At 37.5% G+C, this 17,203-nt stretch overlaps 1 protein-coding gene across 32 annotated transcripts in view; it reads right to left on the reverse strand.

Annotated features, from left to right (window-relative positions):
- Positions 1-17,203, reverse strand: part of CEP63 (centrosomal protein 63) — a 177,774-nt gene that overhangs the window by 148,174 nt on the left and 12,397 nt on the right. For all 32 annotated transcript variants that reach the window (XR_002520546.2, XM_021934846.2, XM_021934845.2 and 29 more), the window contains one exon: positions 1,551-1,728. Coding sequence is in view for 31 of the 32 variants with exons in the window: in XM_021934846.2 (XP_021790538.2) it covers positions 1,551-1,728 (178 nt within the window). In the remaining variant the exon portion in view is untranslated. The remainder of the gene's footprint in view (positions 1-1,550; positions 1,729-17,203) is intronic.

Genomic DNA, 17,203 nt, shown 5'->3' on the forward strand with positions numbered 1-17,203 from the left:
ATTTCAACTTGCTAAACAGAATTTTGTTTTGCCCTAAGAGAAACAAAGTGCTAGCTAAGTAGCCTACCATAAAAGGAACACTGACCCTGCCTAAGTTATGATTTTTAAAAAATCAAACATGATTATTCACTGTACTTTTGCATCACCTTCTGTATTTTTGCATTGTGTGTAATTTAAAAATATATTCTCAAAGGTCTACTCAAATTTTAAATTAATTGCAATTTAGCAAACAGCATAAGCAGAAAACTTTGATACAGTCAGTGTTACCATGTACTACTTTGACCCAAAGTACAAATGGCCAACCAAGGAGAAATTTTCTGGGTAAGCGTAATAACATTTTTATCAAGTCAAACTCTTTCCTTGTTACGGGAAACATTTCTAAAGTATTCTTATTAAGTTTTCTCAACAAAATCACAATCTCAGTGTGTACCATTCACAGAAGTGTACCTGAATAAGCTGATGACAGCCTTAATGAATGGTGATCCTACTGGTAGGAAAGGTCTTCAGAGTGAGAAATGGGACCAGTGCTTCCCTATAACTCGAACTCTTCCAATCCTTCTGAGATTGACATCCACACCAAAAATTAAGAGGCAACCCTCACACATAAATGCTTTCTACTTCCCTTCCAATATTCTGAGTATTCCTCCTAATTTACCAGCTAAATTTATGAGAAGGCAACCAGCAAATATTATTAAACTTTTCCCCCAAATTACCAATATCAATGAGTGGTGGGACTGCAGGTAATTTTCATTTTCTTCTTTTCTTTCTTCTCCCCTAATTTTCAACATGGGTAAACATGGTTGTTTTTTTTTAAAGGGTTCTCTTAATTTTACTTCAAATCTAACCAAAAGAGGCAAATTCTTTAATCTGGAACTTGTTGTGTAATACTAGCCACACAGTGAAGCCAAAAACAAGTTTCATAAAACTCAGTGAATGTTAATATGAACATGTAATATGATGAAGGTTAGACAAACAATGTGTGGTACCCTTTTACACTTTCTTAAAGAAGTTATGGGCTGGGCGCGGTGGCTCAAGCCTGTAATCCCAGCACTTTGTGAGGCCGAGACGGGCGGATCACGAGGTCAGGAGATCAAGACCATCCTGGCTAACACGGTGAAACCCCGTCTCTACTAAAAAATACAAAAAAAAAAACTAGCCGGGCGAGGTGGCGGGCGCCTGTAGTCCCAGCTACTCGGGAGGCTGAGGCAGGAGAATGGCGTAAACCCGGGAGGCGGAGCTTGCAGTGAGCTGAGATCCGGCCACTGCACTCCAGCCTGGGCGACATAACGAGACTCTGTCTCAAAAAAAAAAAAAGAAGTTATGTATATATTACATGTAACCAAGGTAAAATGATCCTTGAAATAAATGCTAATATTCTTACACATTTTCACAATGAATTTTTCTTCTAAAAGAAAACAGCAAAAGTATAATAAAAAACAATAAAGAAACTAACTTGGTATACAAATTATTTCTTCAACAAATATTTAAGAAACACATTTAATATAAAAGACAACATAAAAATATCAAGAAGAACAAATAAATAGCTTTACCTCTTTATGTGTCACATCCAACTGACCCCTAAGAGTCTTAAGTTCCTGTTCACGGATTTTCAAGCAAGTTTCTAGAGCATGTGTCCGTCCTTCCCATTCAGATTTTTTATGAGCCACCATTATGTCAATCTGTTTCATGAGCTCCTGTAGTTCTGCTTCACACGATGTCAAAAATCCCCTATAAAGAAGAACAGATCATTAAGAAAACAGAAGATATGTTCAAGTGGCTTTTCATCTTTTTCCTGTAAACATATAGCAGATGTAAATCTACCTGAAATAAATAAATGACATTAATAATGTCAATTAATAAATTACCAGAAGCAAATAATAGGATTTCTGAGCTTTTGCCTTTTATTTATTTATTTATTTATTTATTTATTTATTTATTTGGAAACAGAGTTTCATTCTTGTTGCCCAGGCTGGAGTGCAGTGGCACGATCACGGTTCACTGCAACCTCCACCTCTCAGGTTCAAGCAATTCTCCTGCCTCAGCCTCCCGAGTAGCTGGAATTATAGGCATGCGCCACCATGCCCAGCTAATTTTTGTTTTTAGTAGAAATGGGGTTTGCCATGTAGGCCAGGCTGGTTTTGAACTCCTGACCTCAGGTGATCCACCCGGCCTCAGCCTCCCAAAGTGCTGGGATTACAGGTGTGAGCCACCGTGCCCAGCCTAAGCTTTTACTTTTAATGCTCATATTAAGATGATTACTTATTTCACAGAATATCTTGTCTTCCCCTCATAGCCAACCTAAAGCCCAAGTTGTTTGCTTAGGCACAAGACTGATGTTTTAAGTCTGGTTTGTGGAGCCAGGCTGCCACAGCTAACAAGCGCCTCTGTAATATATTAGGGAAGCTTTCAGGAAGGATCCAGACAAGCCTATATGTCACATTTTCATCTAGCTAAAGGAAAAAGCCTTGGAAGAAAGTAGACTATCATGCAGGAAAGTGATAATACAATTTTAAGAGCTGCTTCAAGAAATTCATCCTTCAGCCAGATTTATTTCAACCATTTCTGCCCATCTTTTTGTCAGAAACTTATTGTAGTCTACCTTACTATTGTAAACTTACTGATATCCTGGCATTTCAGGAGATGCCAGATGTTGCTGAGAAACAGAACTGGACACGGACATACTAGATTCAAAGAGGTTTCCAGAAATGGCCACAGACAGCTATCAGTAAGGCTTAAATACTTTCAAAAACCACCTTTCCTTAGTGTGACAGAACCTTTGTACTTTTGCTTCTTAAGAGTAGAAAACTCAAGATAGGATGTAGGCAAACACCTAGCTTCACACTGCTGTGATGAGGCAAACAACCCAAACAAAGTCCCCCCAAAATACTGTGACCATGACATGGATCAACTTAGCTTTTGCTCAACACTTTTGCTTCTGTACCCAAAGCACAATATGGTCAGAGACATAACTCAGATAAGCTTTTTAAACTGCAGTGAAAAGCTTAAGATCAAAAGAAAACTTACCACTGGGAGTCCACACACACCACTTAGGGGCCCACCACTACTACCACACACATTGTCCAAGGCACTGGTGATCAGCCTGGCCCCTCCTTCCACCACTAGGTGCCCTGGAAAAAACCCACCTTGACCACTGCCAGCACCTATGCACATCATCCAGGGACCTCGGAGAGGCCTGCCTCACTCACTACTGCCACCACTGGTGCCTGTGCATGTCATCCAGGGGCCTGGGGGTTGATCTGCCCTGCCTGCTACCACCGGTGCCTGTGCATGCCATCTGGGAAGCCTGAGGACAGGCCCATCCCGCCTGCCACTGCCATCACTGACTGGTACGTGATGACCAGTCTGCCTGGTGTCCCTATCCCCAGCAGAGCCCTGCCATAGCCTCCACTAACCACCACAGTCCAAGTCACTGAAGAACTCATAGAAAACACTGATACTGATTATGGCTGGAAAAATCATATAAACTACACTCCTGCACCCACTGAGAATCAAATCCAAAGCACCCTACCTGACCAACATTATAGATACACCTACAGGAAAAAAATTTTCCCTATGAAAGCCAATCCATATAACTGGAAGAAGTGACTATTACACCAGATACACAGAAATCAATATAAGGACACAAGAAAAATGAAAAAGGAAAGAAAAATAACACCTCAAAGGAACACAATAATTCTCTGGTAACAGATCCCAAAGAAAAGGAAATGTATGAAATTCCTAAAAATAATTCAAAACAATGTTATTAAATAAACTCAGTGAGATACAAGAAAACACAGATAATAAAAACAAATCAGGAAAACAATGTATGTTCTGAAAATGAAATTCAACGAAGAGATGGATATCATTAAAAAGAGCCAAACAGAAATCCTGAAACTGAAGAATTCTACAAATGAAATTTAAAAATATAATTGAGTTTCAACAACAGAGTAGAACAAGTAGAAGAATTTCTGAACTTGAAGATGGACCTTTTGAAATAACCCCATCAGACAACAACAACAAAAGAATAAAGTATAAAAAAGAATAAAGAAAGCCTACATGGCATATGGGAGACCATAAAGTGACCAAATATTCAAATTCTTGCAAATTCAGAAAGAGAAAAGATGGGCATAGGAACAAAAAACCAATTTAACAAAATAATAGCTGAAAACTTCCCAATTATTGCAAAAGATATAGATATCCAAATAAAGACAGCTCAAATATCCTCAAATAGATTCAACCTAAAAAGGTCTTCTCTAAGGCACATTATAGTCAAACTGTCAAAAGTCAAAGACACAGAATTCTAAAAACAGCAAGAGAAAAATATCAAATGTTCTGTGAGTTCCTCACATATAAGGATATTGCCATCAGACTAACAGCAGATTTCTCAGCAAAAACCTTACAGGCCAGGAGAGAATGGGGTGATATATTCAAAGTGCTAAAAGAAAAAACAAACAAAAAAAACTGGCATCTAAGAACACTATACCCAACAGAGCCATCCTTCAGAAATGAAGGAAAAATAAAGTTTTTCCCAGACAAGCAAAAAACTGAGATAATTCATCGTCACTAGACCAGCTCTACAAAAAATGCATATGGGAGTCCTACATCATGAGGCAAAAGGATGATATCTGCTATCGTGAAAACACACAAAAAGTGTAAGACTCACTGGTGAAGCAGAAACACAAATGAGAAAGAGAAAGGCATCAAACATTATCACAAAAAAAAAAAAAAAAAAAAACAGAGAGAGAGAGACCAAATTATACAGGTAAACAATAAAGGAAGAAGAAAGGAATAAAGGATATACAAGAGCACCAGAAAGCAGTTAACAAAATTACAGGAGTTAAGTCCTTACCCATCTATAACAATCCTGAATGTAAATGGTTTAAATTCCCCAATTAAAAGATACAGAATGGTTGAATAGATAAAAAGCAAGATGCAACTATGTGCTACCTAAAAGAAACTTACTTCATCTGTAAAGACACGCATAAACTGAAAATGAAGAAATGGGAAAAAATATCCTACGCAAATGAAAACCAAAAGCATGCAGGAGTACTTATTCCTATATCAGACAAAATAGACTTTAAGTCAAATAAACATAAAAAAGTGACAAAGAAGGTAATTATATAATGAAAAGGGATCAATTCAGCAACAAGATATTACAGGCTATAAATATACATACATCCAACACCAGAGCACACGGACATACAAAGCAAATATTATTAGAGCTAAAGAGTGAGAGACAGACTCCAATACAATAATAATTGGGGACTTCAATACCCTACTTTGAGCACCGGACAAGTGATTTAGACAGAAAATCAACAAACATCCAGTTTGTTCTACACTATAGACCAAACAGACCTAAAGACATTTATAGAACATTTCATCTAACAGCTGCAGAATATACATTCTTTAGCACACAGAACATTCTCCACGATAGATCATAGGTTAGGCCACAAAACAAGTTTCAACAAATTTTTTAATATCAAAATCATATCAAGTATCTTAAACCATAATGGAAAAAAGCTAAAAATCAAGATTAAGAGAAACTTTGAAAATTGTAAAAATACGTGGAAATTAAACAACATGCTCCTGAATGACCACTGGGTCAGTGAAGAAATTAAAAAAGAAATGCAAAAATGTCTTGAAACAAATGAAAGTGAAAACACAACATACTAAAACCTATGGGATACAGCATAGGCAGTGCTAAGAGAGATGTTTATAGCAATAGATGCCTACATCAAAACAGTACAAGGACCAAAAAAAAAAAAAAAAAAGATCAAAATCACACCAAGCATCTTTTCAGACCACAGTGGAATAAAAATATAAAAATAAGAATACCAAGAGGAATTCTCAAAACCACAAAAATACATGGAAACTAAACAACTTGCTCCTGAATGACTTTTGGGTAAACAAAGGCAGATATCAAAAAATTCTTCACAGTGTTAAGAGGGAAGTTTACAGCTCTAAACACCTACATTAAGATCTCAAGTCAACAACCTAAAACAATGTAATGTCACACCTAAAGGAACTAGAAAAATAAGAACTAAACCCAAAGCTAGCAGAAAAAAAGTAGTAACTAAAATCAGAGCAGAAATAAACAAAATTGAGACCAAAACAAATGAAATAAACGGCTGATAAGATTGATGAATTGCTAGCTAAATTAACAGAAAAAAAGATCCAAATAAATACAATCAGAAATGACAAAGGTGACATTACAACCAATCCCACAGAAGCACAAAAGATCCTCACAGACTACTATGAACTTCTCTATGCACACAGGCTAGAAAATCTAGAGGAAATGGAAAAATTCCTGGAAAACACAACCTCCCAGAATTGAACCAGAAAGAAAGAGAAATCCTCAATAGATTAATGAGTTACAAAATTGAATCAGTAATAAAAAGCCTACCAACCAAAAAAAGCCCCAGACCAGACAGATTCACAGCCAAATTCTACCAGACATATAAAGAAGAGGTAGTATCAACTCTACTGAAACTATTCCAAAACATTGAGGAGGAGGGATCCCTCTCTAACTCATTCTATGAAACCAACATCACCCCGATACCAAAATCTGGCAAAGATACAACAACAAAAAAAGAAAACTACAGACCAATATCCCTAATGAACATAGATGTAAAAATCCTCAACAAAATACCAACTGACTCCAGCAGCACATCAAAAAGATAATCCATCACAATCAAGTGGGCTTTATTCCTGGGATGCAAGGATGGTTCAACATAGGCAAAAATCAATAAATGTGATTCATCACATAAACAGAATTAAAAACAAAAACCGAAAAACGGTGACGGGGGGCGGAGCAAGATGGCCGAATAGGAGCAGCTCCAGTCTTCAACTCCCAGCGCCAGCGACACAGAAGACCGGTGATTTCGGCATTTTCAACTGAGTCTCAGCTGCTGATACCCAGGCAAACAGGGTCTGGAGTGGACCTCAAGCAATCTCCAACAGACCTAGAGCTGAGGGTCCTGACTGTTAGAAGGAAAACTATCAAACAGGAAGGACACCTACACCAAAACCCCATCAGTACATCACCATCATCAAAGACCAGAGGCAGATAAAACCACAAAGATGGGGAAAAAGCAGGGCAGAAAAGCTGGAAATTCAAAAAACAAGAGCGCATCTCCCCCGGCAAAGGAGCGCAGCTCATCGCCAGCAACGGATCAAAGCTGGACGGAGAATGACTTTGACGAGATGAGAGAAGAAGGCTTCAGTCCATCAAATTTCTCAGAGCTAAAGGAGGAATTACGTACCCAGCGCAAAGAAACTAAAAATCTTGAAAAAAAAGTGGAAGAATTGACGGCTAGACTAATTAATGCAGAGAAGGTCATAAACGAAATGAAAGAGATGAAAAGCATGACACGAGAAATACGTGACAAATGCACAAGCTTCAGTAACCGACTCGATCAACTGGAAGAAAGAGTATCAGCGATTGAGGATCAAATGAATGAAATGAAGCGAGAAGAGAAACCAAAAGAAAAAAGAAGAAAAAGAAATGAACAAAGCCTGCAAGAAGTATGGGATTATGTAAAAAGACCAAATCTACGTCTGATTGGGGTGCCTGAAAGTGAGGGGGAAAATGGAACCAAGTTGGAAAACACTCTTCAGGATATCATCCAGGAGAACTTCCCCAACCTAGTAGGGCAGGCCAACATTCAAATCCAGGAAATACAGAGAACGCCACAAAGATACTCCTCGAGAAGAGCAACTCCAAGACACATAATTGCCAGATTCACCAAAGTTGAAATGAAGGAAAAAATCTTAAGGGCAGCCAGAGAGAAAGGTCGGGTTACCCACAAAGGGAAGCCCATCAGACTCACAGCAGATCTCTCGGCAGAAACTCTCCAAGCCAGAAGAGAGTGGGGGCCAATATTCAACATTCTTAAAGAAAAGAATTTTCAACCCAGAATTTCATATCCAGCCAAACTAAGTTTCATAAGTGAAGGAGAAATAAAATCCTTTACAGATAAGCAAATGCTTAGAGATTTTGTCACCACTAGGCCTGCCTTACAAGAGACCCTGAAGGAAGTACTAAACATGGAAAGGAACAACCGGTACCAGCCATCTCAAAAACATGCCAAAATGTAAAGACCATCGAGGCTAGGAAGAAACTATATCAACTAATGAGCAAAATAACCAGTTAATATCATAATGGCAGGATCAAGTTCACACATAACAATCTTAACCTTAAATGTAAATGGACTAAATGCTCCAATTAAGAGACACAGACTGGCAAACTGGATAAAGAGTCAAGACCCATCAGTCTGCTGTATTCAGGAGACCCATCTCACACGCAGAGACATACATAGGCTCAAAATAAAGGGATGGAGGAAGATTTACCAAGCAAATGGAGAACAAAAAAAAGCGGGGGTTGCAATACTAGTCTCTGATAAAACAGACTTTAAACCATCAAAAATCAAAAGAGACAAAGAAGGCCATTACATAATGGTAAAGGGATCAATTCAACAGGAAGAGCTAACTATCCTAAATATATATGCACCCAATACAGGAGCACCCAGATTCATAAAGCAAGTCCTTAGAGACTTACAAAGAGACTTAGACTCCCATACAATAATAATGGGAGACTTCAACACTCCACTGTCAACATTAGACAGATCAACGAGACAGAAAGTTAACAAGGATATCCAGGAATTGAACTCATCTCTGCAGCAAGCAGACCTAATAGACATCTATAGAACTCTCCACCCCAAATCAACAGAATATACATTCTTCTCAGCACCACATCGTACTTATTCCAAAATTGACCACGTAATTGGAAGTAAAGCACTCCTCAGCAAATGTACAAGAACAGAAATTATTACAAACTGTCTCTCAGACCACAGTGCAATCAAACTAGAACTCAGGACTAAGAAACTCAATCAAAACCGCTCAACTACATGGAAACTGAACAACCTGCTCCTGAATGACTACTGGGTACATAACGAAATGAAGGCAGAAATAAAGATGTTCTTTGAAACCAATGAGAACAAAGATACAACATACCAGAATCTCTGGGACACATTTAAAGCAGTGTGTAGAGGGAAATTTATAGCACTAAATGCCCACAAGAGAAAGCAGGAAAGATCTAAATTTGACACTCTAACATCGCAATTAAAAGAATTAGAGAAGCAAGAGCAAACACATTCGAAAGCCAGCAGACGGCTAGAAATAACTAAGATCAGAGCAGAACTGAAGGAGATAGAGACACAAAAAACCCTCCAAAAAATCAATGAATCCAGGAGTTGGTTTTTTGAAAAGATCAACAAAATTGACAGACCACTAGCAAGACTAATAAAGAAGAAAAGAGAGAAGAATCAAATCGACGCAATTAAAAATGATAAAGGGGATATCACCACCGACCCCACAGAAATACAAACTACCATCAGAGAATACTATAAACACCTCTACGCAAATAAACTGGAAAATCTAGAAGAAATGGATAATTTCCTGGACACTTACACTCTTCCAAGACTAAACCAGGAAGAAGTTGAATCCCTGAATAGACCAATAGCAGGCTCTGAAATTGAGGCAACAATTAATAGCCTACCAACCAAAAAAAGTCCAGGACCAGATGGATTCACAGCTGAATTCTACCAGAGGTACAAGGAGGAGTTGGTACCATTCCTTCTGAAACTATTCCAATCAATAGAAAAAGAGGGAATCCTCCCTAACTCATTTTATGAGGCCAACATCATCCTGATACCAAAGCCTGGCAGAGATACAACAAAAAAAGAGAATTTTAGACCAATATCCCTGATGAACATCGATGCAAAAATCCTCAATAAAATACTGGCAAACCGGATTCAGCAACACATCAAAAAGCTTATCCACCATGATCAAGTGGGCTTCATCCCTGGGATGCAAGGCTGGTTCAACATTCGCAAATCAATAAACATAATCCAGCATATAAACAGAACCAAAGACAAGAACCACATGGTTATCTCAATAGATGCAGAAAAGGCTTTTGACAAAATTCAACAGCCCTTCATGCTAAAAACGCTCAATAAATTCGGTATTGATGGAACGTACCTCAAAATAATAAGAGCTATTTATGACAAACCCACAGCCAATATCATACTGAATGGGCAAAAACTGGAAAAATTCCCTTTGAACACTGGCACAAGACAGGGATGCCCTCTCTCACCACTCCTATTCAACATAGTGTTGGAAGTTCTGGCTAGGGCAATTAGGCAAGAGAAAGAAATCAGGGGTATTCAGTTAGGAAAAGAAGAGGTCAAATTGTCCCTCTTTGCAGATGACATGATTGTATATTTAGAAAACCCCATTGTCTCAGCCCAAAATCTCCTTAAGCTGATAAGCAACTTCAGCAAAGTCTCAGGATACAAAATTAATGTGCAAAAATCACAAGCATTCTTATACACCAGTAACAGACAAACAGAGAGCCAAATCATGAATGAACTTCCATTCACAATTGCTTCAAAGAGAATCAAATACCTAGGAATCCAACTTACAAGGGATGTAAAGGACCTCTTCAAGGAGAACTACAAACCACTGCTCACTGAAATAAAAGAGGACACAAACAAATGGAAGAACATACCATGCTCATGGATAGGAAGAATCAATATCGTGAAAATGGCCATACTGCCCAAGGTAATTTATAGATTCAATGCCATCCCCATCAAGCTACCAATGAGTTTCTTCACAGAATTGGAAAAAACTGCTTTAAAGTTCATATGGAACCAAAAAAGAGCCCGCATCTCCAAGACAATCCTAAGTCAAAAGAACAAAGCTGGAGGCATCACGCTACCTGACTTCAAACTATACTACAAGGCTACAGTAACCAAAACAGCATGGTACTGGTACCAAAACAGAGATATAGACCAATGGAACAGAACAGAGTCCTCAGAAATAATACCACACATCTACAGCCATCTGATCTTTGACAAACCTGAGAGAAACAAGAAATGGGGAAAGGATTCCCTATTTAATAAATGGTGCTGGGAAAATTGGCTAGCCATAAGTAGAAAGCTGAAACTGGATCCTTTCCTTACTCCTTATACGAAAATTAATTCAAGATGGATTAGAGACTTAAATGTTAGACCTAATACCATAAAAATCCTAGAGGAAAACCTAGGTAGTACCATTCAGGACATAGGCATGGGCAAAGACTTCATGTCTAAAACACCAAAAGCAACGGCAGCAAAAGCCAAAATTGACAAATGGGATCTCATTAAACTAAAGAGCTTCTGCACAGCAAAAGAAACTACCATCAGAGTGAACAGGCAACCTACAGAATGGGAGAAAATTTTTGCAATCTACTCATCTGACAAAGGGCTAATATCCAGAACCTACAAATAACTCAAACAAATTTACAAGAAAAAAACAAACAACCCCATCAAAAAGTGGGCAAAGGATATGAACAGACATTTCTCAAAAGAAGACATTCATACAGCCAACAAACACATGAAAAAATGCTCATCATCACTGGCCATCAGAGAAATGCAAATCAAAACCACAATGAGATACCATCTCACACCAGTTAGAATGGCAATCATTAAAAAGTCAGGAAACAACAGGTGCTGGAGAGGATGTGGAGAAATAGGAACACTTTTACACTGTTGGTGGGATTGTAAACTAGTTCAACCATTATGGAAAACAGTATGGCGATTCCTCAAGGATCTAGAACTAGATGTACCATATGACCCAGCCATCCCATTACTGGGTATATACCCAAAGGATTATAAATTATGCTGCTCTAAAGACACATGCACACGTATGTTTATTGCAGCACTATTCACAATAGCAAAGACTTGGAATCAACCCAAATGTCCATCAGTGACAGATTGGATTAAGAAAATGTGGCACATATACACCATGGAATACTATGCAGCCATCAAAAAGGATGAGTTTGTGTCCTTTGTAGGGACATGGATGCAGCTGGAATCCATCATTCTTAGCAAACTATCACAAGAACAGAAAACCAAACACCGCATGTTCTCACTCATAGGTGGGAACTGAACAATGAGATCACTTGGACTCGGGAAGGGGAACATCACACACCGGGGCCTATCATGGGGAGGGGGGAGGGGGGAGGGATTGCATTGGGAGTTATACCTGATGTAAATGACGAGTTGATGGGTGCAGCACACCAACAAGGCACAAGTATACATATGTAAAAAACCTGCACGTTATGCACATGTACCCTACAACTTACAGTATAATAATAATAAATAAATTTAAAAAAAAAAAAAAAAACCATATGATAATCTCAATAGATGCAGAAAAAACATTCAATAAAATCTAATATCCCTTCATGTTAAAAGCCCTCAACAAACTAGGCATCGAAGGAACTGACCTCAAAATAGTAAGAGCCATCTATGACAAACCCACAGCCAATATCATACTGAATAAGCAAAAGTCAAAAAGCATTCCCCCGAGACCTGGAACATGACAAGGATGTCCTCTCTTGCCACTCCTACTCAACCTAGTACTTGATGTCCTAGCCAGAGCAACCAGGCAAGAGAAAGAAATAAACGGCATTCAAATAGGAAAAGAAGAAGGCAAATTATCTATCTTTGCTGATGATATGATTCTTTACCTAGAAAACCCTGAAAATTCTACCAAAATGTTCCTAGACCTGATAAACAAGCTTTGGTAAAGTTTCAGAATGCAAAATCAAGGTACAAAAATCAGTAGCATTTCCATACACCAATAATGTTCAAGCTGAGTACTGAATCAAGAACACAATCCCATTTACAATAGCCTCACATAAAAAAAAAAAAAAAAAAAAAAAAAAAAAAAAAACCTAAGAATACATCTAACCACAGAGGTGAAAGATCTCTACAAAAAGAATTACAAAACACTGCTGAAAGAAATCACAGATGACATAAACAAATGGAAAAATATTCTATGCTCATGGATTGGAAGAATCTATACAATTAAAATGGCCATCCTGCCCAAAGCAATCTATGGATTCAATGCAATTCCTACCAAATTATTGTCATTCTTCAAAGAACTAGAAAAAAACTATTTTAAAATTTATATGGAACCAAAAAAGAGCCCAAATAGCCAAAGCAATCCTACCCAAAAAAGACAAAGCTAGAGGCACCATATTACCTTACTTTATACTATAATGCTATAGTAACCAAAACAGCATGACACTGGTACAAAAATGGACACACAGACCAATGGAACAAAACAGAGAACCAGAAATAAAGCTACACACCTACAACGAACTGATCTTCAACAAAGTTGACAAAAATAAACAATGCAGAAAGGATACTCTATTCAATAAATGGTGCTGGGAAAACTGGCTAATTATATGAAGAATGCAACTCAACCCCTATACCTCCTCACCATATGCAAAAATTAATTCAAGATGGATTAAAGATTTAAATGTAAGATCTCAAACTGTAAGAATCCTAGGAGAAAAACCTAGGAAATACTCTTCTGGACACTGGCCACGGCAGAGAATTTATGACTCAAAAAGTTATGTCCTCAAAAGCAAATGCAACAAAAACAAAAATTGACAACTGGGACCTAATTAAAGAGCTTTGGCACAGAAAAACAAACAAACAAACAAACTACCGACAGAGTGAACTGACAACCTACAGAATGAGAGAACATATTTGCAAACTATGCATCCAACAAAGGGCTAATATCCATAAACTACAACGAACTTGAAAAATGTTCAACATCACTAATCATCAGAGAAATGCAAATCAAACCACAATGAGATACCACCTCACACAAGTCAGAATGGCCATTATAAAAAAATCAAAACATAACAGATGTTGGTGAGGCATTGGAGAAAAGGCAACACTGTTGGTGAGAATGTTAGTTAGTTTAACCCCTGTGGAAAGCAGTTTGGAGATTTCTCAAAGAACTAAAACTAGAATTAGAACTACCAATTGATTCAGCAATCCCATTATTAGGTATATACTCAAAGGAAAATAAATAATGCTACCAAAAAGACACATGCGCTCACATGTTCATTGCAACACCAATCACAATAGCAGACACGGAACCAACCTATGTTGATGGTGGATTGGATAAAGAAAATGTGGTACATATACACCATGGAATACTACACAGCCATAAAAGAAAAACAAAATGTTATTTGCAGCAATGTGGATGCAGCTGCAGGCTATTATCCTAAGCAAATTAACACAGAAGCAGAGAAGCAAATACTGCATGCTTTCATTTACAAGTGGAAGCTAAACATTGACTATACACAGACATAAAGATGGGAATAATAAGCCAGGCACGGTGGCTCACACTTGTAATCCCAGCACTTTGGGAGGCTGAGGCAGGGGGATCACCTGAGGTCAGGAGTTCGAGACCAGCCTGGCCAACACGGCGAAGTCTCATCTCTACCAAAAATACAAAAAAAATTAGACACTGGAGACTCCAAAAGAAGCCAACGGCAGAGGGCCGGCAAAGGATGAAAAACTATCCTTTTGCGTACTATGTTCAATAAATGTGATTCGTCACATAAACAGAATTAAAAACAAAAACCATATGATAATCTCAATAGATGCAGAAAAAACATTCAATAAAATCTAATATTATCCCTTCATGTTAAAAGCCCTCAACAAACTAGGCATCGAAGGAACCGACCTCAAAATAGTAAGAGCCATCTATGACAAACCCACAGCCAATATCATACTGAATAAGCAATATCTATCTTTGCTGATGATATGATTCTTTACCTAGAAAACCTGAAAATCCTACCAAAATGTTCCTAGACCTGATAAACAAGCTTTGGTAAAGTTTCAGAATGCAAAATCAAGGTACAAAAATCAGTAGCATTTCTACACACCAATAATGTTCAAACTGAGTACTGAATCAAGAACACAATCCCATTTACAATAGCCACACATTAAAAAAAAAAAAAAAAAAAATCTAAGAATACATCTAACCACAGAGGTGAAAGATCTCTACAAAAAGAATTACAAAGATGTAATACATAGGGTGATAGGATACATAGAAGCCCAAGCTTCAGCATCACACAATATATCCATGTAACAAACCAGCACATGCACCCCTGAATCTAAAAAATAAAAACAGTATAAAGACTTCAAATAAAGAACCTAAGGATGCACTTCAAGTACCAAAGCAACAACAAACAAAACCCAATTAGTAGAAGGAAAAAAAACAAAGATCAGATCAGAAATAAACAAAAGAGACTAAAAAACAATACAAAGAATCAATGAAACAAAAAGTTGGTTTTTTAAAAAGATAAAATCGATAAACTATTAGCTAGACTAACCAAGAAGAAAGAGAAGACCCAAATAAATAAAATCAGAAAGAGAAAAGGCAACATGACAACTGATACCACAAAAATACAAAGGAACATTAGAGATTATTACAAACAACTATATGCTAACAAATTGGAACACCTAGAGGAAATAAACTCCTGGACACACATAACCTACCAAGACTGAACCAGGAAGACCAATAATGAGTGACATGACTGAACCAGGAATAAAAAGTCTCCCAAGAGAGAAAAGCCCAGGACCTGATGGCGTTACTGCTGAATTCTACCAACTTCATAAAGAAGAACATCAATTCTTCTCAAAGTATTCCAAAAAAGTTGAAGAAGAGAAAAATTTTCCTAACTTATTCTACAAGGCCACCTTTACTCTGATGACAAAAGCAGACAAGGACACAACAAAAGAAGACAACTACAGGCCAATATCCCTGATGTACACAGATGCAAAAATCCTCAACAAAATACTAGCCAACCAAATCCAACAACAAAACAAAAAGATAATACAGCATGATCAAGTGGGATTTATCCCAGGTATGCAAGAATGATTCAACATACACAGATCAATAAAAGTGATACATCACATCAACAGAATGAAAGACAAAAACCATATCATCATCTCAACAAATACAGGAAAAGCACTCGATAAAATTCAACATCTCTCCCTGATAAAAACTCTCAATCAAGCATAGAAAGAACATACCTCAACATAATAAAGGCCATATATGACAAACCCCCAGCTATCATTATACTGGATGGGGAAAAGCTGAAAGCCCTTCCTCTAAGAACTTGAACACAACAAGGATGCCCACTTCCACCACTCCCATTCAACACATAACTGAAAGTCCTAGTCAGAGCAATCAGGCAAGAAAAACAAATACAGGCACCCAAATTGGAAAGGAGCAAGTCAAATTGTTACTCTTTGTGTACAACATAATCTGACATACAGAAAAACCTAAAGACTCCACCAAAAAAGTCTTAGAACTGATAAAGAAATTCAGTAAAGTTGCAGAATACAAAATCAACATACAAAAATCAGTATTGTTTCAATACACCAATAACGAACTAGCTGAAAGAGAAATCAAAACAGCAATCCCATTTACAAAAGCTACAAGAAAAAAAATAATACCTAGGATTAAATTTAACCAAGGACATAAAAGACCTCTACAAAGAAAACTATGAAACACTGATGAAAGAAATTGAAGAGGATACAAACAAATGAAAAGACATCCATGCCCATGGATCAGAAGAATTAATATATTCAAAATGATTATATCCAAAGCTATCTACAGATTCAATGCAATCTCTATCAAATACCTATGACATGCTTCACAGTAATAGAAAAAATAATCCTAAAATTCACACTGAACCATAAAAGGCCCTGAATAGCCAAAGGAATCCTGATCAAAAGGAACAAAACTGGAGGTATCACACTACCTGCCTGACTTCAAAATATACTACCAAGCTATAATAACCAAAACAGCATGGTATTGGTATAAAGGCAGACACATACACCAATGGAACAAAATAAACAACCTAGAAATAAATCCACATGCTTACAGCCAACTGATTTCCAACAAAGGTGCCAATAACATACAATGGGAAAAGGATGCCCTATTCAATAAATGGTGCTGGAAAAAATGGATATTCACATGCAGAAAAATGAAACTAGACTCCTATCTCTCACCATATTAAAAAAAAATCAACTCAAAATGGACTAAAGACTTATATGTAAGACCCAAAACTATAAAACTACTAGAAGAAAACAAACGGACTGGGTACGGTGGCTGATGCCTGTGATCCCAACTACTCAGTAGGCTGAGGCAGGAGGATCACTTGAGGCCAGGAGTTCAAGACCAGCTTGAGCAACACAGTGAGATATCATCTCTTTAAAAAAAAAAAAAAAACTGTTCTTAAAATAGCCAGATGACACGTCTATGGTCCCAGATACTTGGGACACTG

This window comes from Papio anubis, chromosome 2 (genome assembly GCF_008728515.1).
Source record: "Papio anubis isolate 15944 chromosome 2, Panubis1.0, whole genome shotgun sequence".
Classification (NCBI taxonomy): Eukaryota; Metazoa; Chordata; class Mammalia; order Primates; family Cercopithecidae; genus Papio; species Papio anubis.